Source organism: Trichomycterus rosablanca, chromosome 13 (assembly GCF_030014385.1).
Source record: "Trichomycterus rosablanca isolate fTriRos1 chromosome 13, fTriRos1.hap1, whole genome shotgun sequence".
In the NCBI taxonomy this organism is placed as follows: domain Eukaryota; kingdom Metazoa; phylum Chordata; class Actinopteri; order Siluriformes; family Trichomycteridae; genus Trichomycterus; species Trichomycterus rosablanca.
Window position 1 is genome coordinate 17,419,390 of NC_086000.1, and position 23,790 is coordinate 17,443,179.

The following is a 23,790-nucleotide window of genomic DNA, read 5'->3' on the forward strand; positions in this document are numbered from 1 at the left end:
TTTAGCTGGCTGGGCGTCTACACAGACATGATTGGCTATGTCCGTGAGTGTTGGTAGCTTAGCAATTAATATACTGGGGGTTGCCAGTACGAGCCCCACTACCACCCAGTTGCCACTGTTAGGCCCCTGAGCAGGGCCCTTAATCCTCAATCTGGATAAAAGGGTCTGCTAAATGCCATAAATTTGTTGTGGCTTGAGGGTTTGACTGATACTCTATGATGGATTGGCAGCCTGTCTAGGGTATTCCTGCCTTACACCCAGTGTTTCCTGGACTCGCCATGACCCTGCATGGGTAAAAATTTAATGAAATCAAATTTACCAATGTTCTGTGCTGGTGCATCTCTAATCAAATCTGGTTTAAAAGCCAAAAAGCTTTTGAGGCTAGTTTGTGCTAGACGCGGTATCCAGACACGCAGCCATGAGGGACAGCCATTAGCCTCACTCTTCTTGTTAACCTTGCTTTATTTAATTGGAGCAGTTTTTCTCCGCCTGTCTTTTCTCATTCTGATATCGAGTCCTTTAACCTCTCTGCCATCACCATGGAGATAACCTCTGTCTATAACCCCAGTTTGACTCTTCCCACAGGACCTGGTGCTAGAGCTGGTGTTTGGTTACCGGGGCAACGACTGCCGAAACAACGTGCATTACCTGAACGAGGGGGCGGATATCATCTATCACACGGCTTCAGTTGGAATTGTTTTTAATTTAACGACAGGTACAACTCTTCCACGTCTAGTAGAAGACAAAGCCAGATTACAGGTTCTGCCTGGGATTTGTGTGTATGCTGAGTGTGCTCTCTGTGTGTGCTTCCAGCATGCCAGAGTTTCTATGTGGAGCATAGTGATGACATTCTGTGCCTCACCATTAATCAACACCCCAAATTCCCCAACGTTGTGGCAACTGGCCAAGTAGGTATGTTTGTGAGACGTGAACTGCCTTTTATTAGTTTTCCACTGTTATTGTTGTTAAAATGAGCTACTATTACATATCATGTGTATCATTCTTCAAACCGCTTCCACTGCTACTTTAATTTCTCCACTATTTGCAAGGTTTATACACAATATTTAATCTCTTTGTGTTTTTGCACAGGTGATGCTGGTGACATGTCAGGTGAGAGATCATGTCCATTCTACATACTGATTTTCCTAGATCCCCAGTTAGGATTTACGGCATGTTGCAATGAAAGTTTAATAATATAGAGGCATTAGAGCTAACGTTATGTAAATGTATTTATATTTATAGTGGATAGCTTAAACCCTGCAGTGACTTAATGCCCTGCTATTACACCTAGTGTTTCCCAGTTGAACCGGACCCCCTGCAGCCCAGACCTGGATGAATTAGTTGATAAAAATAAAATGAAAAGATCTTGTCTTTGTACTGTTTTAAATTGAATACAGGTCAATAAGGATTTACAAATTGTTGCTGTCTGTTTTTGCTACTGTCCCAACTTTTTTGAATTGTGTATTGCACACAGGTTTTGGATAAATATTTTTCATTTTGTAAACCAAATTTGTAATATGCTTCTTAGCCACCTGCCCATCTATTCATGTGTGGGATGCCATGAACAAGCAGACATTGTCTGTACTGCGCTGCTACCACTCTCGGGGTGTGTGCTCAGTCAGCTTTAGTGCCACTGGCAAGCTGCTCTTGTCTGTGGGTCTGGACCCTGAGCATACTATCACCATCTGGAAGTGGCAGGAAGGTACCTTATCCTTTATTCTGCGTTTTATCTTTCGCATTGTGTAGAATGCTATTTTGTAAGCTTTACTTACAGCATCACCTGTTTTGTTCATCTTGCCAAGGTGCCAAAGTGGCCAGTCGCTCAGGCCACACACAGCGGATCTTTGTTGCAGAGTTCAGGCCGGACTCGGACACTCAGTTTGTTTCAGTGGGCATAAAGCATGTGCGCTTCTGGACGCTGGCTGGAAGGGCTCTTCTTAGCAAGAAAGGAGTGCTCAGCTCTATTGAGGATGCCCGCATGCAGACCATGCTCTCTGTGGCGTTCGGAGCTGTAAGTATATCTCTTTTTTCTTAAACACAGGTAGTTTTCTCCTTGTTTGATATAAAATACATTGCTGTTTTTGATTATAGTAATTCACTAGGGTTCAAAATAAATAGTAACACACATTAAAAAAAGTATATTTAAATATCTGAATTTAAAACATAGACCAGACAAAAAAGAATATAAAAAACCCTGCAAAAATGCCTAGTAATAATATTTTAACATGTTTAAAATTTCAAAATTTTAGGCTATTATTTACATTGTTATATACTGTACATATCTTTGTTAAATTAGCAAAAAGTCTGATGGGTATGTGCTTTGTGCTTTTATAGAGAAGAAGATATACTTTGTCATATATACATTTACATATACAGTACAATGAAATTCTTTCTTTGCATATCCCAGCTTGTTTGGAAGCTGGGGTCAGAGCGCAGGGTCAGCCATCGTATGGGGCCCCTGGAGCAGAGAGGGTTAAGGGCCTTGCTCAAGGACCCAAATGTGGCTGCATAGCAGAGCCTGGATTTGAACCGCCAATCTTCCGGTTGATAGCCCTACCCACTAGGCTACCACTGTCCCACTGTGTCCATTATAATGAGTTTAACTAATAGGATTGCATAAAATAATTCAACTTATTTAAGATATTTACAAAATAAGTGTGCAAATTGTGCATCAAATTAGTACCTGTCTGGAAATAGTTCACAACCACAATTGCTATGATGGGAATGACTTTAATATTTGTGAAAATTATGGTTGCTAAGCTCATTTATTTGCTCAGATTCCGAAGTTTGCTTCAAACGTTCAAAACAGGCAATTATTTTTATTTTTCTGTGGACCTTTTTGGTTACTGATGTGATAGCATATGTTTTGTGGGTGTCTGCAGATTTTCACACACACACTCACACACTATAAATCAGTGCTGGAGTGAATTTGTTGTGATTTAAAAAACTTGATTACATTTCATTTTGCAATGAATTTTATGTGAGTAATTTCATTCCTGTTTTACTTATGCTACTGAATGAACTGTTTTGAAATATGCCATGCTTGTATTGTGTTCTGTCTCTGTCTCTTAGAGGTCACTAGATTAGTGCAGGTTTGTTTTCTTTTCAGAATAACTTGACATTTACAGGTACCATAAGTGGAGATGTGTGTGTATGGAAGGAACACATTCTAGTGCGAATTGTGGCCAAGGCACACACTGGTCCTGTTTTCACCATGTACACCACCCTGCGAGATGGCCTCATTGTCACAGGTGGAAAGGAACGACCGTGAGTGACCTTCCTGTTTCATTTAATATTCTGGAAGCTATTGTGATGTCTGGAATGATTGTGTACAGATAATCTTATGTCCTGCAAAGCTTTTTAAATGCCATTACTACACCAAAACTCCTGCAACATACTTATTACTGAAAGACTAGTCCTACTAAACAAATACAGTAAACGCGCTTATTCCTGTGTGTGTGTGTGTGTGTGTGTGTGTGTGTGTGTGTGTGTGTGTGTGTGTGTGTGTGTGTGTGTGTGTGTGTGTGTGTGTGTGTGTGTGTGCGTGTGTGTGCGTGCTGCCCCCTGCAGGTCTAAGGAGGGAGGTGCGCTAAAACTGTGGGATCAGGAGCTGAAGCGCTGCCGGGCTTTCAGACTGGAGACTGGTCAAATCATCGACTGCGTGCGCTCTGTCTGCAGGGGAAAGGTACACCACTCACTCTGCACTTCATAATATTAAAGTAAAGCTTTTTCTTCATTCATTCATCTTCACTAACCTCTTCATCCTGACCATAGCCGCGCTGGCTCCAGTGCTTACTCTGGATGAAAGGTTGGAACACAACCTACACGCAGGGTAACAATCCATCTCAGGAAAGCATTTACCCAATCAGTTGGTCACTGCCTAACTACCTAGGGGCAGTTTATAGTTTAGAGCCTCATATTTTTGGAAGTCCAAGGAAATAGTTTTCCCTGGAGAGCAACCCACTCAGACAAAATTAGGGCACACAAAATTAAAAAAGACAGTACACACCCAGGGTACCGAATGTTCGAACTTCTGCCCTCGGGTAGACGGTACAGGCAAATCAAAACAAGGACTAATAGACTAAGAGACTAGGACCATAGCTCTGTTAAACACAAACATGTGACACAACATGCGTCATTCAATGAGTATTGTGCAATTTCACTTCATTTCACTTTAATGGGACATGTGCAACTTCTAATTTAATTTTAATAGGACATGTGCAATAGCTTCGGTTCTGTTTTGTTTGAGTGCTGTTTTATATTTTTATATTTAAATTTGTATATAGTACTTTTATTGTTTGCTGTTTTTTTCCCCCTTGCACTGGGGGGGGGGGGGGGGGGGTTGTATTCCATTTTCATTGTGCAAGTGTACAAGTACAATGTGCAATGACAATAAAGGATTCGTATTCGTATTCGTATAAAAGGAAAACATTCTGGATGCCAGAATCAAACCTAGTTTCCCAGGACTTTGGAGCTGTACACCACCCACACATTTTGCTGCACCAACTTTTTAATCTTCACTTTTAACTTCAGTGGTTAAAATATGTGAGTGATCAACAGTCCACTCTCTAAATAAATTACATGTCATTGTCATCACCACTTTATCCTGGTCGTGGTTATGGCAGGCCCGGTTCCTTTGGAAAACACTAAAGGCAAGGCAGGGATACTCTGGATAGGGTTCAGCTATTCCCCACTTAGACATAGCCAGTTGTGTTTGTGTAGAAGCCAAACAGCATAATAGACCACTGCGCCAGCCACACCGTTTGTATTTAATCCAGTAGTTCATTTTAGAATCCATTTGCTATTTTTTACTCTTGTTTAGGGTAAGATCTTGGTTGGCACCCGGAATGCTGAGATCATCGAGGTAGGGGAAAAGAATGCAGCTTGTAACATTTTGGTGAACGGCCATATGGACGGCCCCATCTGGGGACTGGGGGTTCACCCTACACGAGATGTCTTCCTGTCTGCTGCAGAGGATGGCACAGTACGACTGTGGGACATTCCAGAAAGGGTAACATTTTCAGATTCATACACACAAAGTACCAAACAGTTAAAGAGTGAAATGTCTGATGATGATAATACACTGTTGCACTCTTGTATGCCAAAAACAGAAGATGCTAAATAAGGTGAACCTGGGCCACCCTGCACACGCAGTGAGCTACAGTCCTCAAGGGGACATGGTAGCAATCGGAATGAAAAATGGAGAGTTCATCATCCTCCTTGTCAGCTCACTGAAAATTTGGGGTAAGAAGAGAGATCGTCGCTCCCCCGTCCAGGATATCAGGTTAGATAGCAGCTCTTTTAACACACACAAAAAATTAACAGGCAACATGCAGATGTATTAGGGAACAAGTTTGACCTATGCAAACTTGTAATCCTGTTGAAAAGGTTCAGTCCAGATTCACGTTACCTTGCTGTGGGCTCGAGTGAGAATGCTGTGGACTTCTATGATCTGATGCTGGGTCCACAACTAAACCGCATTAACTGCTGCAGAGATATCCCAAGCTTTGTGATTCAGATGGACTTCTCTGCTGACAGCTGCTACATACAGGTGTGTGCATGTGTGTGCGTGTGTGTGTGTTACCTTGAAAAGCATAAAACATGAAGTAGCTTGAGCTGTCAGCTGAACATGCTCCTCTGTCACACCAACTACCTTCATGTCATCCCTTAACGCATCCATAAACTTCCTCTTTGCCTTTCTTTTCCTCCTTCTGCCTGGCAGTTTTGTTCTCAGCACCTTCTCCTGACAACTCTCATCCCTTCTCTGCACATGCCCAAACCATTTCAATCTCTCCTCTGTCCCTCTAATAAACTTCTTCCTAATCTTGAACATCCTCGTCACTCCAGCTTGCTCTTCTGTCTTCAAGTCAGTGCCAACTTTTCCGAACCGTATAACATAGCAGGCCTCACTGTTGCCTTGTAAACTATAACCTTCACTCTGGTAGATTCTCTTCTGTCACAAATCACTCCTGCCACTCTATGCCACCCTCCCCACCCTGCCTGCTTTATCTCTCTAACACTCTCTCCATTACTCAACCTCAAGTATTTAAACTTGTCCATTTTTATTACCTCAACTTCTGAATCTTTCGCCAGTCTCCCTCTCGTTTATACACATGTATTCTGTTGTCTGAGTATTTGCACATGCCTGCCCTGAGGAAGACTGGTGATCATGGACATGCAGAGCCAAAGGGCTTTGACCATCCGCCCTTTCAATCATAATTAATCATGTCTGTGTGGACACCTGGCACTGCTGGGATTCGAACCAGGTCTCAGCAGTGGTGTGCTAGAGTAATAGACTCCTGTGCTACCCAAACGCCCAATTTGTTCCAATTTCAGTTTGTGCAGCTGTGCAACCAAAATGATTTCCTAACCAAACTAAAACATTTTTAGGATGCATTTATAATCTACTTATTTGCTATGTATCCATGTTATGTTTCTGAATTGCTCCCTGCAGTTGTCCACTGGTGCTTATAAACGCCTGGTGTATGAAGTGCCTTCTGGAAAGCAGATCACAGAACAGGCAGTCATAGACAGAATCACCTGGGCCACATGGACAAGGTAACTCGCATTAATCTGCATCATTAAGATTTCACATTGCTGTATCCATGTCTGGGAGGGAAATCTTGACACAAAGTGGCTGAGAGCCATGCACTGCCATCCGTGATCAGTCCCTGTGCAGGTGCCTCAACCAGTCAGCAGATGTTGTAATTGCTTTGTGACAAGGATCCGTGTTTCACCTATTGTCTGTGTGGGAGCCCAGCCGACTAATATCAGAGCTGAGATTTGAACTCGGGAGCTTGAGATCTCCGCGCTAGTGTGTTTTACCAATGCACCATCCAAGCACCCTCTTTCCCATTCTCCACAGGCCGGTGGAATCGCTGTAGCAGACAAAAGGGTTTAGGAAAAGATAGGAATTTTTATTGTTTAAGCTGTCATGAAAACAATACAAGTCTGTATCACATATGGTATGAGGGAAAAGATAAGAACATAGTAAATCAGCAGTTCTAGCATGGTGAGTTGTGATATTTCCTTATTGTAAATGAGGCAAAAATGTGCCTGTGATCCAATAATAGCAGTGTCCATGTACCAGACTTTCTAAGGTATGCTACACCACTAAACCCACCCCCTCTAAATAAAAAAAATACTAATTCTAACCACAATAGCTCTTATGTTTTACATCATGTTTTATTCTCTCTTTAATCTGGTTAAAAGCTTAGTCTAGAACAAATAAAAACTTGTAGTTTAATTCAGTTCAGGCATTTATATTTACTTACTGTTTTAAATCAGCATTTCCAGTGGTAACATAAAATCTTTTCCCACCTGCCTTTGTAATTATTGCAGAATTATTTCAGCAAATAAAACAATTTGTGTAATATCAAATACTTGTCTTAATTTATTAGTGATTGTGTGCGCAGTGTGCTTGGGGATGAGGTGGTAGGAATCTGGTCCCGCAACACAGATAAAGCTGATGTAACATGTGCCTGCGTCTCCCATTCTGGCATCAACATCGTCACGGGTGACGACTTTGGAATGGTGAAGCTGTTCGACTTTCCATGTCCAGATAAATTTGTAAGTATATTCTGTCTAGGCTTTTTGTGAAATTATGCAAAGCATGTTAATAATAATTGTGCCAGTAATTACAGTTTTTTTTCTTCAATTCTATCCCATTGCATTGTCAATATCTGCCTTATGCACAACACCCATGATGGTCATAGAATATTGCAGACATGCCCCCTTTTGACACATGTGAATCCAAAAGCCAATTGGGACTTAAACATAGAGCTGTAACATACATCAAGGAAAATGCTACAATGTATTTTCCTTGCTTGATTAAAGTAAAAATAATAATAATAATAATAATAATGACACCAACCTAAGCAGGCATAGCTAAAGTACCTAGCTAAAATACAGCTATAAATGGAAAGGAGGGTGTTTAAGATGCTACCATCCTATCCTATAGTACTTTCAACACACACTGCACCTTTCTGTAAATGTGAAATGGATGCTTCTTAACAGCTTCTGTGTTTTCTCAGGCCAAACACAAGCGTTTTATGGGCCACTCAGCCCATGTTACCAACATCCGCTTCACTAATGGAGACCGCTTCGTCATCAGCGCTGGAGGCGACGACAGAAGGTACTGTCAGTGCTGTGTTCTTGTCACTGCTGTGTGTTACTTCTGTTAGACAGTTTTACTTCTGTTTGTTTGGACAATAGAGTTTTTGAAATACAAAGCTTCCCTTCATTATAGTGGTCAATTAAAGAACAATAGCAGTGCTGCATTCCAGTTTTAATTTCACAACAAAATGTGTAGTTTTGGTCTTATGTTAAAATAATTTTCATACAGTGCTATGAAAAAATTTTTTCCTATATATTTGCATATTTGAAACACTAACTAGTTTCAGAGCTCAGATCTCAAGATTTCTGAAGTTGGCAGGTCTGGGTACAAGACTTCCCCACGGAAATTTTTTTTTGTTGATAAACTGTTGTTTAGTTTTTGTCAGAAAATTCACTTAGGTATTTTTTCTTGTAAATAAAAATCTAGGCACTGTATTCTTATATATAATAGCCAAATACAATGATGTTCTGAGGTTTTAATATCATATATGTCCTCTGTTTTGTTTCACAGCCTGTTTGTGTGGAAGTGTGTCCATGTTCCACACTGACACACATACACACACACACACACACGCACACTTTGAAATCCAGTCTACCTTAAAGTTATCATAAGACTGGAGGAACATGCAGCATCTGGGCTTCTACAACTCAGTCCAGTGTGGTTTTACTGAAGAAGGAGAGAAAATCTATGCATGAAGAGAAAGAGCGAGTGGCCGGTGCTCCTAACAGGGGTTCCAGTCTAACATTTCTACAACCAGGTGCACACATCTGAATGAGCCTCCTGTTCCATCATTCCACATGCCTGAACCCTACTTTATTGTCTTACGATTCCAAACAGGCACACTGGAAATGTCTTCCCACCATGTTTGTACTACTCTTCCAGCTTAGATCAGGGATGCACCAATTTACTCTATATTACTTAATTGTGTTCTTTCTTTTAGCTGCTCCTTTTTGTAAGTTATTGTAAGCTGTTATTTGGTAATATTTAAAAAATATTCCAAGTGAATATTTTCTTTTATCACCACCTCTTTAACCAATAATTAACTTAAGAAAAATCAATTAGTATTTCTTGCTTTTGTACATTTGCCCGTGTAAAGACACTCGTGTGTGTGTATATAGAAAAGGACAGAAAATAAAACGGATACACCCGGAGAATTTAACTTTTGATTGACCAACCTATATAAACAAGGAAATTAATTCATATTTGGCAGATGTTTTGTCTGAATATGTATGTAATACAATTTAGTTTAAATTTAGTTACTAAAGTCTAAACTTCTACTTTTGTCCTGTGCTTGCTGTGGTAGTAATGGTTACTAAATCATTTCTTAACTGTCCTCTATCAGCATGCCAGTAAGAACTACTTACCGATCATAACACAGGGTGCACAGTTTTTGTTAGACTTGCAGCAATTAAAAACAAGAAAATAATTTGAATACAGTGATATTGCAGTGATTTTGTATAGGGTTAACAGTGATAACAAAAAATAGAAAAATTACAGTCCTAATGTTTATTGAAAAATTCTAATATTGACATTTGATCAAACTAGAAAAAAAATCTGATTGGTGCATCCCTATTTCCTTTTAAGTCTATGTCATTTATTCATTGAGTTATGTTTCTTCCAGTAAGAAGAACTAAGAAATGTGTAGCAAGCAAAACAAGATTAGCCTTAAACCCCCCTTCTTCTTTTTTGAGGTGTGTTGGACCGCTCTGTTTAAATAGTTCTTTTGTTTTGTCTGGATAATTTCTGTTATTACCATGTTTTATATATCTGTTTGGTTTGTAAATTTTTTCATTGCATAACAGAACTCTTGTGGCCTTCTCCCTGAATGTAACACGGTCGTTATATTCTTGGACATCAGCATGCCAAAGCATACTATGCACTGTATACATGACCTGCTCACTGTGGTTCTTCAGTGGTCTCTGACTGTGGTATTCACTCATCAGACCTCAGATACCCCCCACACCTTCACACAAGCAGGTGGCATAATTAACCGTAGCATCTTTAGCTTTAAGCAGTACCCGTGGTTTCTGTGTGCAAGTCCTTGTGTGTAGGTAAGTGTGCCGTTTAAGTGTAGATGTTCCTTGTCTGAGAACAAATTATTAAACAGATGGTGATTATTCAGTGTCTCTAAAATAAATGGGAAAAGGATATGTAGTGATGCAGTGTTGCATCGTATAAATTGCTACTCATCGTGCTGCTGAAACCTTTTTGAAAAATCATATCTCATAGTGATTAAGTATGTAAAGAGCCTTTCTTCCATTATCAGATCTAAAATCACTTTACTGGAATGTTTTAACTGAGAAATATACAAGCAAACGGAAGAGAACATGCAATCTGTTTTCTATTTTATTTCCTGTCATACTGAAAAATAGTGCAAGGTATGTTCAGTGCATATTTTCATTTTCTGAAATCAATGTAAATATTAATTGTAAAGGCGTTCATTTGTATATTTTTGTGAAATGTTTTCTTAAAAATCAACTTTGATTAAAAAATGTGTGTACAAATGAATCCATGACTGGTATATAATTAGTTCTATCATTTGGTATGTGAAGATGAGGGTATTGAAATTTATCAGCCTGGAATGTAACAAAGACATTTCTAAGGTTTTATGACTTCAGGAAGCCACAGTGGGAGCACTAATAAAATATTTATAACATTATATTTCTAGAAGGGACCTGCCTACAAGAATTTCTCCAAGAGCAAATTGTTGTCTCATTTACAGGGTGTTTGCGAGTTCTGCATGTTTTATCTGTCTGCAATGGCCCTCTGAAAAATGGTAACTGCTTATAAACAGTGAACTGGCTTCATGCCACTGGGTGTAAGTGGAACGGTGGGTGTGTAATGCTTTACAATAGATTGGTTTTCTGTCCAAGGTTTATTCTCAGTGTTTTGGGTAGGTTTTGGACCTGTCCAAACTCTGAAGAAAATGAGACCATAAATAATTAGATGATAAATGAATGAATGAAAGAAAATAATGAATGGTGAATTAATAATGCAGGGCTGCACCTCTTCAGCCTTTGGAGTCTTAAAACCTAAACATAACAGCTAACTTTCACCCTTGGTAAATCCGTGGTCATATTTTGGTGTTGTATTCACCCCACAGAGGTTTAAATGGATCATAGAGAAGGATAATTACTGTATCTAAGGATGCAGATGGAGGTTGTGCCATTGGTAATTTTCCTGCTTAAACAAATCATTAGTTGTGACAGCATAACAACCAAAGTCCAAGCTGTGCTGAACCCTGAATGCACCCCAGTTCCAATCAAAACTTTAAACTTTACACAGAGATAAAACGTGCCAATGAATCAAATGGGGCAGTCACATCTTTGATCTAATCAGAATGAAAGCCAGCAAGACTGGAATTGTGTTAATCACCATAATTTAATCAAATAGAATCACTGTTCAAGAATGATCATCAATTTATCTTCACAACAGTCAGAGCAAAGCCCTTAAGAACATGTTTCTTTTGCTTTTTGAAGAGGACACAGCACATTTATGGCTTCAGCACTTGCTCAAGTCTTGATTGTGTAAGTTAGAAATGCAGCTGGTTAATCATACTGCTTTTTCATCTACATCTACTCATCTCCAACAAAGTATTTGAAACAATATAAATATTTATTTTAATTATTGAATAATATTTACAGAATTTCTGTACAGTTTACATGCATTTCCTAGAATATTAACCATGTGGAATAATCACCAAGCATGCTGAGTAAAACAGTACAATTCTTCAAACTGCTCTGTAATTAATACAGCTCAGTTATATTTATGGCATTTAGCAGTTTGCACATCAATAGTGTTATTACAATCATAACTGAATACAATTCAAACAATTGAGGATTAAGAGGCTCAAAAGTGGCAACTTGGTGGTGGTGCTTGTACCAGTAATCTTCTGACTTTTGATTATGTTGTGAGGATCATGCTGTAATTCTCATCATCTGCATTGTGGGTTTATGTTCTGCATTCTCAAGCACACCTGATTCAAATCATCACTTCCTCTATTTATTATAAATACAAATGTGAAACTAGGACTGAAAACCACTAACAGACACACTGAAAATAATCTTGATGCACATACAAGTCTCAAATTTTGACAGAGAAAGAGCTGCCACAAGAACAGCCATGTTCAGCTTGTGGGTTCCTTAGCACCTGGAAGGAGGAACGTATGAGCTCCTGACTGAAATCAAGCGTACATCCTTTCATAAACTCCAGACTGTCCTCATCTACGATCACCCCAACACCATTCTGTTCAAAAACCCTGCACAGATTCAGAGACACAAACAATGATTATGAAATCTTCATAGTCATAGGTGAACCAAAACAAAAATCCATTTCTGTTCGATTAATGCTGGCACTGGGTGCAAGGCAAGAATACCCTGCACAGGGTGCCAATCAAATGTCCCCCCCCCATTAATGCCCCAATCATGTCTGTGTTGATGCCTGGCTAGCTAATTGCACCACAGCCAACACTGCTGCAACACCCAAGCACCTATTGGGTAATATTAAGTTAATATACATGTATATTATTCTGTTATCGTTCTTGCTGGTGAGTGAATGTGTGATTATATTACCTGTCGTCTTCGTTTTTGACAGTGTCCACAGAGAACTTGTACTGGAAGCCAGAGCAGCCTCCTCCCTCCACTTGTATCCTTAGATACTCGCCCTGCTCCATGATCTCTTTGAGCCTCTGTGGGGTAAATACAATAACAAGGTATGTCCAAGGTATCCAAACTTTTGCATAAGAATATAAACCAAAATAGGAAAATTAGTAAAATGGCATTTTAAGTCCATCTGTAAAAGTAAAAAGCATTTCAGGCTATATACAGTATACTGTATGATTAAAGAAAAGTCCAAAAACCTAGTGAAAATAGTCCATCAACCAAAGCAGTGGTATGTATGGAAAACAATTAGATAGAAGGTGGCCAGAATGTGAGGGCTTGACTCTTAAGGTTTCACCCAACCAAAGATTTAGGGTTGAGACTAATAAAGACATCAAAGGCTTATTAGTTTAGTGGATGTTGCAGTGTTGATTCCACAATTTGCTTATTATTACTTTACAGAAGTAATGTTTGCTAGCACCACTGTGGAATGTTCAAATTTGCAAGTTCAAAGCCCCCAACCTGGTCAGTCATCCACACAAGAACAACTGGCCATGTTTGAGGATGGTAAGGTCAAACAGGCTTTGTGATCTCTGGGACAGCGCAACATGGGGAGCATGGTTAAGGGAGAGTCACATGGAGCTTAGTGTGACTCCAATACAGCTATGTGTGGAAACCCATCATTGGCAGCTGATCAGAAGCAGCTGTGTGTGGGAACCCAACCCTGACAATTTGAACAAAGCAGCAGATGAGCTACAGACAGTACTTGTATAGCTACAAAATGTGAAAAGGACAATATAGATTAAGAAAGTACAAACCTTTACACATGCATCACTTAGATTAACTTTATCAACTGCAAAACCAGAGGTCTGGTGCTCATGAGATGAGCTGCTGTTATAGCGCAGTGTGGAGACGTAAGGGGACGTGGGACATGCTTGCAAGGGTCTCACTGCTGTCGAGGACACACTGGGGATAAAGAATTAATTAGTCACATACACATATTAAAGTATGGATATCTATACAGTGCATAGAAATATTATACAACTGTTCACAGATGTGCAATCTAACACTGCAGAATCTGCAAAATGTGTGTTAAGAGTTGCTGACTTACAGCTGCAGCTAGATATTATTAATTCCACCAAATAACATGTTTTTGTTACTTCACATCAATGTAACATCACAGTAGCTAGACTAAAAGCTTTGAATGTATAGCGTACCTGCATTTAAGTCCTAATTTGTTCTAATTTACACAGTTAATTAAAACAACTCAAAGCCAATATATACCAGCTAACACTGCTGGAAGGACAGGAGACTGGTGGTGCTATCAAACTTAAATAACTTTTATTCAATATTAATAAAGGTTTAATTCTGGTCAGCATTACAGTGAGACTGATTATATTCAGAAACACTGGCTCTGATCGATGTCTGTCAGATTTTATCCTCATGTCGAGTAGGTTTACTATCAGGCTATCGGGTTTTCTTCCACTGTCCAAATCTCGATTTGCCCCTTGTCTAGAATATACAGTAAGTGAAACACTACGTGCGGACCACTGTGTTCTTACATCGACTAGTATAATTAATGTTATGTAATTTGATAAAAAGCAACACTGTAATTATTTATTATATATAAAACTAAATGAGTGTTCGCAATGACTCTGCTAAACCTTAACCAAACTACAAACTGCCCTTTACTCTGCACCGTTAGCCTAGCCTGTTAGCTAGCTAGCAAAACACAGCTAAGTGCTTAAAATATTTAAACTCAAGCACCAAAAAGCCCCATTACCGCGCAACAAATTGCTCTGTATTTCCTACCTACTTACAATAATACATAATTTCATATTGCTATTTGCAGAAATACCTACTGTATATGGTTTAATGCGTTTGTTTTGAACGCTCTTATCAATCCTCTAGCCAGTGACATTTCTACAACCGTAGCGCCTCTACTCCGGGTTGCCAGGTATTTCCTGCTCTATTCAGACACATACATTGTTTAAATGTAGTCGGAAAATGTAGGAGAAGTTACACTTTAAAAATACAGTGGACCCTTGACTTCCCTTAATTTTAAATTATAGAATAGACATTACTGTAATAAACAATAATAAACAATACACAGTAGTACTGTACATAAAACACACACCACATTTCAGTACAGTATGTGTGCTGTACTATATACCATAATAAATTTCATCTTCTTTTTTTATAAAATGTATCTATCAGAAACAACAATAACTCTCATATTTACCTATTATTTCCTTCTTTATTTCAATTGTATTGTATTTTATAGGTGTAATTGCACGAAAGAAAGAATACTTTACTGAGCCGAATTCCTACTTCTCTCTCACTCACTGTCCCCTCTGTCTGATACACAGTGACAGCTACTGACAGGAGTAATTATACAACAACAAATGTAATAGATTTTTTAATTTTTCAACACTAAGCTTTCTCTGCAGCTTCTATGGGGACATTTTAATATTGAATTTTACAAAATATAAAGAAAACACAGGAAAAAACACCGTCCGCTGTCCAAATGTTCGCTCACTGTATATATATATATATAGAGAGAGAGAGAGAGAGAGAGACGGTTGGAGTGAACTGGTTTGTGACATCACGTGTTTCGCGAATTTCTGTTCGTAATCCGAAATTTGTTCGTACGTTAAGTTAAAAAAGATCGTTCGTAACCCGAAATGTTTGTATGGTAAACCATTCGTAACTCAAGGGTATACTGTACATAAATAAAAATCCCGTATTTAAAAAATCGACTACTTAATCTGTAATCTAATTGCAAATTATTACTGTTAAGGTAAATTTCCATACACTTGTATAGGGCACATACTGTATGTCACTGCTGTTGTTATTCCTACTGAAAACACAATTTGCTGGGTAAAATATACATACAGAAGGTCAGAATATTTATTTTGTGGTGTAAAAAGTTTTAGTGTTATGGTGGGTATTGGATCACATCTCACCACCCAGACAAATATCCTGGTAGCATAAGGTGACCATTGTTTTGACGAAGAAGGTAATTATTCAACCACAAAAAAGTTGATTTTTGAATTCTCAACAGTGCCATAATGTGCACATGCAAACTACAACTGTTTTAGCTGTAAATTTTGTATTCTAACTATTTAAGGTCTCAATTCTACCAATATTCATGACAACTAGCCAACAACAACAAAAGGTTATTATTATTTTTTTTTTTATTAATTATGAAAAATACTAACACTGTACAGTTGTTCTCAGTTTCACTGAACACAACCGTTTGATTGTGACATAAATTACTCATTCTAGTTGGCTGATTTAGATTTAGATTTTTTTGTTTGTTTTTGGGACCATTTGGTCATCACAGCATTGCATTTTTCCAATTTTCATGATTGTAAATAACTCAAGATGTGAGAAAGTGAATGGGTGGGTGTTATAGCTGGGAGGTATGAAGGTACATTCGGTATGCCAGCATTGATTCCTTGTACGGTATGGATTTTTCATATACCGCCATACCGTAGCACACTTAATACAACAGCTGTAGGCTTCAATAGGACACAAATCATCTAATATTGTTTGCCGCTGTGCAGATACAACTCACTTGTTAACAAGGTAGCGTTACCATAACAGTGTTAACAGATGAGAGAGGTTTTCTTAGTATGATGAAAAAAGCAAAGAAATAAGCTGTGTCTGCAGTTTTAAAGACAGATTAAAGATTAAAACACTATACACTGTATGGTTTTGTCTGGGCACAGTTGTTGCAAAAAAGCAAACAGTTAAACGATGTTTCTATCGGGGTGAAAATACTTTGAAAATGTTTTATATTCTATGTACTCATGACAGTAAAATCAGCCACAGACATATAAGAAGTCCCAGTCATACAAAAAATAAAACATACCCTGATATACCGTGAAACCGCCAGAATCTTAAAAAATACCGTGATACAAATTTTTGGTCATACCGCCCAGTCCTAACAGTCCTAGTGGGTGTGTGATATCATGTGATGGATTGATTGTTGCCCTGTCCAGTAGTGGTGGGCGGATCGATCCAAATATCGATATTATCGATACCAACGTTAGTATTGATCGATACTTTAGTTTTACTTTTTCTCCGCTACATTCAGCACGTTTCTACCGTTTGGGGGCGATTTTAAGGAAATAATAATGTAAACTATACGTACGTAAAGTACGGACGCACCTTACGCACATGAATCAATCCAAATATGCATTTGCATGCATAGTGAGGCTCTTATTCCGTTTTTTGGTGAATGAGAGCTCCTTTTGACTTTGTGCTTATAAATGTAAACAGAATAGCATCGATATTTTATTTTAAATTAACAAGGACACATGTATTTGATCACTATTAAAAATGTACAAATGTATTCACCCAGCAAACACAACTATGCGTTAGCCGCTTGGTGGTGATACGCCCTGATGGTAACGTTGTGAGAAAGTAAAGCACCAGAAACAAGAAACTGGACCACTTTAAATAACTAAATTTATTTACAACCCTACTGAGAGCAGCTACTTACTAACAATTTATGTATTATGATAACACACTTAAATGTCATGAAAATTCATTCAGATTTAGCAATTTGATGATGCATCTACCATAATTATTAAAAAGTATTGGTATCGATATCGGCGATACTGGCCCTGTATTTACTTGGTATCGGATTGATACCAAATTTTGCAGTATCGCACACCACTACTGTCCAGGGTGTATTCCTGCTTTTCGTAACTAGGTCACTTAGAGGTGCACTTTTTAATGCGCTCTCAGTACAGGTCCCAAACCTGATTCAAAATAAGGAAGGTTGTGCTAGGAAGGGAATCCTGCATAAAACTGTGATCCGCTGTGGCAACCCCTACATGCATGGGCAGCCAAAAGTTCAAAATCATTATAATGTACGGTTGTCTGGTGCTACTGGTACCTCATTTACTGAAGTGCCGAGTAATTATACAAAGATTTGAAATATCTGGCAACATTCATTTAGTTGTTTTTTCACTGTTAAATACGCGTAATTTTATTGGTCAAAGGTTATGAACAGCTTATCTGTTATTGGCTGAGGGAGCTGTCGATTTGAACACGTCTTCACGACGTGAGATTGTCGGCTCGTCATAAACTAGTGCAGGTGGGGCAGGTCTTGTGATTAGATACAGGCAGTGACTAGCAGCAGCAGCCGTGAATCGCTGGTGAGGATTCTTACTGATTTCTTTTTGTTTAATAACACAGATAAAATAAGAAACACTCAGCCTTTTGTCGTGTTTATAAAAGTGTTATTATAAAGCGTTATTAGCAGGTATTTTACAGGACGGAACTCAGCGTATGTGGAAGTGAAACTCGGTAAAGTTCACGTTTAAAGTTGTCAGCTGACTCATGAGATCATGTGACTAAGCAAATCCTAGTCTGTTCAGTCTGAATTTAGATGGTAGTTCAGGATTTAGGCTGGTTTAAAGGAAAAGTTTGGTTGGATGTAACTGTGTGTTTGTGTATCAGCAGTGAGGACTCTAGTTGCTGTGTTATGATGGATTACCGCGTTGTTTGTGCTGTGTTTGCCCCCCTGATGCTGCTGGTCACGCTCTCACACGCAGAGATGGTCAAATTTGCGGACTGTGGTGAGTAAAAACGACTCTTGTTTATTTCCCATAAACATTTTACATGTTTAGGACCTGTACTACAGTATGGTCTAGCCCTTATCTTGTATTACTAACAATATTAAGTATAATAATCTTTATTCATAAGTAAACAGTATATTCTAATTAAAATGTAAGTGTAATAATGTAAATAATATAAAATAAAACCCCCAAACTTAGCAGTGTGCCACACCCTGGTCATCCACCTGCCATATGACTAGCTACTGAAATGTGTTGTTTCCTCATTGTACATGTCATGTTGGTCTGAGACTGACATCAGTAATAATAACAGAGTGCAGATCTACTGTTTACTGTGCTGCATTGGGACCATTTGCCTAATATGCTGTCAGAACAGCTTTGACCCACTGTGACAACCAATGTACTATTCATGTACCACCTTACCAGCGGCTTCCACCCTGGCTGGATGACTGGCTTCCCATGTGATCTTGGGGGGAAAACAGAAGTTGTACCTTTACAATGATGCCTATGTGACTTGTAGTTGCTTTAGATGGTGGACAGAATTTAGTATGGGTACTTAAGCAGCCTGCAACTACGCACCAAATACACACAAGTGTTCAGTGCTCTGTGTGACACACTCACTCTACACATCTCCAGTCTTAAAACTATTGTCCATACCAGATGCCATAGCCTTTATGTCCTTTGGCATCAATGAGTCTTCGCAGTCCAACAAACTGTTGACAGTTTGTGACTTGTCTGTTCTCTGACCATTGTCGGTGGGTGCTCTCTACAGCTGCGTGTGAGCACCCCTCACTGTTTCAGAAAAACCTCAACCCATTTGTTTGGCCATAATGATTTGGCCCTTGTCACTCAGGCTGCTTTTGTAATATTTTTAACAACATTTCTCATGACATTAAATCCAAGAAAGCATATGTAACTTTTAAAACAACCTAAAAACATGCAGTTAGATGTAAAAGAACAAACGGTATGTGCAGCAATGCACACAGTTAAACCTTGTTTAAACACAAGTCAGTCCCCTCACTTTAGTTTAGTGAGCTGTAGTAACCACATGCTGCGAGTGATTTTTTGGCTGTGTTCAAAACTGTCTTTTTAGACTTGTTTTTGATTCTGCATATGTATGTTGTGTAGTAGACTTATCCTAAAAAACAACTTTATTATATGTGACATCCGATCGATCCGATTTTAGACAGTCTGCCTCAGAGTTTTAGAAGAATTCCATCTGTCATCCCATACAGACTTTTGCTGTCTTGTACATTTCAATACAATTAACATATTTATTTCTGACACATTTGTGTTTATTATATGCATTAATTATGTCTTTTAACACAAACAGGCTCAGCTGTTGGAAAAGTGATTGAAGTCAACATTAATCCCTGCCCCAAACAGCCATGCCAGCTTCACAAAGGACAGTCCTACTCTGTAAACGTCACATTCAACAGCGGTAATTAGCTTCACATTTTATTGCCACCACAAAGATTCATGTAAAATTACACTGTTTGAAACTTTGAACTGAAACATTTACTTATGTTTACTGGGAAACATGTTTTTACATGATATCTGTTATGCTGCTAGTGCACACAATATTTCAGCTGTTCTTTTGATTACATCAGGACTTAGTCTTTGGTTCTTCAGCATGGCATTAGCATAACTTGTATTATGTGGTGAATAGATTTTGGCTAAAGATGAAGCCACAACCTTTTAGTAATATACAGCAGAGCTTTTAGTCCCTTTCCCAAATCTAAATGTAGGCAGTAGTGACTTTAGTTTGATTGATTGTAGGTTAGTGTAAGGAAGGTTGTACGTTCATGTACTAGATAAAAGCATGGATTAAGTTCCACCTCAACCATCACTTGGCATTAAAGTGCCTGCCAAATAAGGAAATGCAAATGTGGTTATAGTAAACTTCTGCTTTTACTTGCAAATGAACATGGGTGAACTTAAGAGCACATATAAACACATGTCCACTTTTACACATGACTAGGTCATTGTTACATTATCATGTTTTGCAATATATAAACTCAGCCTGAGAGAAGCCATAGGGTCATTTTTGTTCTTCTGTATTATTTGTAGCGGTTGATAGTAAGTCCGGCACAGCAGTGGTTCATGGCGTGATCGCTGGTGTCCCTGTACCTTTCCCCATTCCTGTTGAGGATGCCTGCAAGAGTGGAATCCAGTGTCCTATTCTCAAGCAAAATCAATACAGTTATGTCACCCAGCTTCCTGTTAAGGCAGAGTATCCCTCAGTAAGTATTACACAACTTCACTGAACACAACTTGTATGTTACATAAATTACTCATTCTAGTTGGCTGATTTAGATTTAGATGACCAGTTGGTCATCATGGCATTGCATTTTTCTATTTTCAACAGAGACATACTAACAAAGTACTTAAAAATCTATTTTAATGAGGTGTCAATTTAAGTATTAAAGTGTTTTGGTTTTTTTCAGGGGGGGGGGGGGGGGGGGTATGTTGCTGAATAACAACTTTATTGTTTGCTATGTTTTAACTATTCTTGTAATTATGGCAATTATGTATGTTTAGCTGGTCCTGGGTACAAACCAGTGGAAGGCCCCATCCATGTCAGGTTTTGCATAATTTGCACAACAGCTAATGTCCAACAAGCTCGTGCCTGCAGGGGTCCACATACATATAGAATAGAAATCCCTTTTCTAGAAAAAGTTTGGACATATTAGAAATTACAATAAAACAAGAATCTATGATTTGTTCATTTTCCCAAACCTTTATTTAATTGACAAAATACAAAGAAATGACTCTTTTGGCTCACCAATAATTTGTAAATATTAACAAATGTTAAATGTTAGAATTTGTTATCTGCAACACACTTAAAAAACAGGGGCATAGTAAGAGTGGACAGTGGCCTGTGCACATGCTGCAGCAGCATGGCTTTATAGACACACGGTGCATGTCTGCGCCTCAAAGTGCTTGACTGGTGCAATTAATAAGGTGACATAAGGGTAAACAAACCTCTGTCCAAACTTTTTGTGAGTGTGTTGCAGGTATCAAATTCTATGTGTTTCTGTTTACAAAATACTATTGAGTTGATCAGTAAGAATATTGGAAATCTTTCTTCAGTGACTCACCTGCTTTAATCAGATTTTTTTTAATTGAAGTTCCACGTCTTTATTATTTAAAAAAATGTAAATGACATTTCAGAGATTGTTCTTAGAAATTTAGGTAATTTTATCTAAAATATTACAGAATTCCTTTTACCTTCTCCCAAATTGTCTGTAATGTGGGGTAAGATCCATTGTTACAAGATTCAACTGTTGATGTATAATTTTTTTTTTTAAAGATAAGACTTGTTGTGGAATGGGAAGTGAGAGACGACAACTCAAAGGATTTGTTTTGCATCAAGTTTCCAGTTCAGATCGTAAGCTGAGTTCATCACTGATGCCAAAACTGACACCACAGAAAACTTTTAAGGGAGGTCACATTTTCTGTGAACTGAATTTTTAGACTTCTAATTCTGAACGCATTTTATGATTCCGGTTCTTAATGAATGTAGTTTTAAAGTTTGATTAAATATTGACTGATTTACTCTTAAAATTGCTATTAGTGTAAGAAAGTGACTGCTGGTAAACAGATTCTTGTTGTGACTGACCAGTCGTAAAAATGTATGTAATTTTTTTTTTATGTTTAACAGTTGGCTGCTGTGTGGCTAACATTTTTCTAATCTAACTTCTAACCTATGTTTTATGTGCACAGATTACACAGAAATAATACATGTCAGCTTGAAATAAAGAACTTAATTTTTACCTCAGTAAAACTTGGTGTTTGTTTTTATCAATCCCAGTAGTTGTGAGGGTTTGTAGTAACCTGGCCAATGATCAAGGTCCGGTAAAGATAACTAATGTTCAGTGGAAAATGTGTAACCTTGCACAAACAAGCACAAAAATCATTTCATAGTGAATGGGTCCTTGGTGCAACATACTCTGTGGCAAAAGGTATGCACAGTGCGGTGAAAAAGTAATTGCCCCCTTATCTACCAACCAATTTCAATTGACAATTACATTAATTCTACTAGCCACACCCAGGCTTGATTACTGCCAGACCTTTTAAATCCAAAGATCACTTAAACAAAAAAAATGCCAGGTTTTAAAAAGATTCAAATACAGATGTGAAATCAAGTCAGTGGAATCTACCAGTCTGGAAAGGTTTACAAAATTATTACTGAGGTTCTGGAACTTTAAAAAAAAATATGATTTTGGAATGGAGTAGAATGCTGTATTTGGAATCAAGATTAGCATAAAAGTGTTTGACAGCTAAATGGAGGTTAAGATTCTCCTACTACTTACACAGGACAAACTAATGTGGGACTGTTTAAATGTTTTGCACTGGCCCCCTCATTTTCAGTAAACATTTCCAGTGGAAAAAATAAATGCTTCAGTATAATGTGCTATTGTAGTAAACAGTGTGTTCATATTTCAGCATGGGTGGCTCAGTGGTTAGCACTATCGCCTCACAGCAAGAAGATCCTGGGTTCGATCCCCAGGTGGAGTGGTTGTGGTCCTTTCTGTGTGGAGTTTGCATGTTCTTCCTGTGTCTGCATGGGTTTATTCAAAGCCTTAGAGAATACTGAAACATTACTGTTAGCTAGACCCTATCAGCATGTCAGTGCCTGACCTGGAAGTGAATTCCTGCAATCATGTTCTGTCCTGTCTAGTCAGTGTAGACTGTTCTAGCAACAAAAGGGTAATGATCATGGTTTTGGAAGTGTAAACTTCCAATTTCTTCCAAATTAAAAAAAAAAAAAAAAAAAAAAACCTGGAATTTGACCAGGATTATGCAATCTTTTACAGTAAACTAGGTTGGCTCATAACTCAGGCTGTTGTGAGGGTTTGCACATTCATGACTACAATTGCCTTTAATACCACTTATGGGTGATTATAGAGCATGTATCACTCATTTATGTAGATTGTACAAGCCTGAATACTATAGAAATTATTTTGGTTTAATGCAGGAAAGCAGCTTTACGTCTGTAATTTTCATCATAGGTACACTTCAACTATGAGAGACAAAATGAAAAAAAAAAATCCAGGAAATCACATTGTAGGATTTTTAAAGAATTTATTTGTAAATTATGGTGGAAAATAAGTATTTGGTCAATAACAAAAGTTCAACTCAATACTTTGTAACATGACCTTTGTTGGCAATATGGAGGTCAAACGTTTCCTGTAAGTCTTCACCAGGTTTGCACACACTGTAGCTGGTATTTTGGCCCATTCCTCCATGCAGATCTCCTCTAGAGCAGTGTTGTTGTCGCTGGGCAACACGGACTTTCAACTTTCTTCACAAATTTTCTATGGGGTTGAGGTCTGGAGACTGGCTAGGCCACTCCAGGACCTTGAAATGCTTTTTACGGAGCCACTCCTTCGTTGCCCGAGCGGTGTGTTTGGGATCATTGTCATGCTGGAACACCCAGCCACGTTCCATCTTTAATGCTCTCGCTGATGGAAGGAGGTTT

General features: G+C 38.4%; 3 protein-coding genes across 9 annotated transcripts in view; 2 read left to right on the forward strand and 1 right to left on the reverse strand.

The window, feature by feature from the left end:
* The window catches only part of eml5 (EMAP like 5), a 66,968-nt gene extending 56,361 nt beyond the window's left edge, over positions 1 to 10,607 (forward strand). For 4 of the 6 annotated variants that reach the window (XM_063007148.1, XM_063007149.1, XM_063007150.1 and 1 more), the window contains 14 exons: positions 586 to 715; positions 814 to 912; positions 1,090 to 1,110; positions 1,529 to 1,702; positions 1,803 to 2,011; positions 3,110 to 3,267; positions 3,571 to 3,685; positions 4,823 to 5,011; positions 5,112 to 5,284; positions 5,389 to 5,551; positions 6,455 to 6,558; positions 7,416 to 7,569; positions 8,034 to 8,134; positions 8,627 to 10,607. In XM_063007148.1, coding sequence (XP_062863218.1) covers positions 586 to 715; positions 814 to 912; positions 1,090 to 1,110; positions 1,529 to 1,702; positions 1,803 to 2,011; positions 3,110 to 3,267; positions 3,571 to 3,685; positions 4,823 to 5,011; positions 5,112 to 5,284; positions 5,389 to 5,551; positions 6,455 to 6,558; positions 7,416 to 7,569; positions 8,034 to 8,134; positions 8,627 to 8,663 — 1,827 coding nt within the window. In that variant the 3' untranslated portion in view covers positions 8,664 to 10,607. The remainder of the gene's footprint in view (positions 1 to 585; positions 716 to 813; positions 913 to 1,089; positions 1,111 to 1,528; positions 1,703 to 1,802; positions 2,012 to 3,109; positions 3,268 to 3,570; positions 3,686 to 4,822; positions 5,012 to 5,111; positions 5,285 to 5,388; positions 5,552 to 6,454; positions 6,559 to 7,415; positions 7,570 to 8,033; positions 8,135 to 8,626) is intronic. The other 2 variants (XM_063007153.1, XM_063007154.1) reach the window with 1 other exon arrangement.
* A 1,105-nt stretch (positions 10,608 to 11,712) lies between these two features.
* isca2 (iron-sulfur cluster assembly 2) lies at positions 11,713 to 14,658 on the reverse strand. The gene is made up of 4 exons (XM_063007424.1): positions 14,577 to 14,658; positions 13,533 to 13,680; positions 12,688 to 12,803; positions 11,713 to 12,374 (listed from the first exon to the last, which is right to left on the reverse strand). The coding sequence occupies exons 1-4, from the start codon at positions 14,633 to 14,635 to the stop codon at positions 12,200 to 12,202; spliced, it is 498 nt and encodes a 165-aa protein (XP_062863494.1). The 5' UTR covers positions 14,636 to 14,658; the 3' UTR covers positions 11,713 to 12,199.
* Positions 14,659 to 17,796: 3,138 nt separating this feature from the next.
* LOC134325175 (NPC intracellular cholesterol transporter 2-like) lies at positions 17,797 to 22,092 on the forward strand. 2 transcript variants are annotated; one of them, XM_063007260.1, is made up of 5 exons: positions 17,797 to 17,885; positions 18,193 to 18,308; positions 19,639 to 19,746; positions 20,376 to 20,548; positions 21,619 to 22,092. In XM_063007260.1, the coding sequence occupies exons 2-5, from the start codon at positions 18,215 to 18,217 to the stop codon at positions 21,703 to 21,705; spliced, it is 462 nt and encodes a 153-aa protein (XP_062863330.1). In that variant the 5' UTR covers positions 17,797 to 17,885; positions 18,193 to 18,214; the 3' UTR covers positions 21,706 to 22,092. The 2 variants fall into 2 exon arrangements, with proteins under 2 accessions (XP_062863330.1, XP_062863331.1); XM_063007261.1 differs by having other exon boundaries at positions 17,804 to 17,885; positions 18,190 to 18,308.
* The last annotated feature ends 1,698 nt before the right edge of the window (positions 22,093 to 23,790 follow it).

Coding starts and splice junctions, on each gene's coding strand:
- isca2 (XM_063007424.1), bottom strand. CDS start 14,635: ATGTCACTGGCTAGAGGATTGATAAGAGCGTTCAAAACAAACGCATTA. Junction 13,681..14,576: donor AACGCATTAAACCATATACA/GTAGGTATTTCT, acceptor CTTTATCCCCAG/TGTGTCCTCGACAGCAGTGA. Junction 12,804..13,532: donor TAAGTGATGCATGTGTAAAG/GTTTGTACTTTC, acceptor TTTACCCCACAG/AGGCTCAAAGAGATCATGGA.
- LOC134325175 (XM_063007260.1), top strand. CDS start 18,215: ATGATGGATTACCGCGTTGTTTGTGCTGTGTTTGCCCCCCTGATGCTG. Junction 19,747..20,375: donor AAACGTCACATTCAACAGCG/GTAATTAGCTTC, acceptor TATTATTTGTAG/CGGTTGATAGTAAGTCCGGC. Junction 20,549..21,618: donor TTAAGGCAGAGTATCCCTCA/GTAAGTATTACA, acceptor TTTTTTTTAAAG/ATAAGACTTGTTGTGGAATG.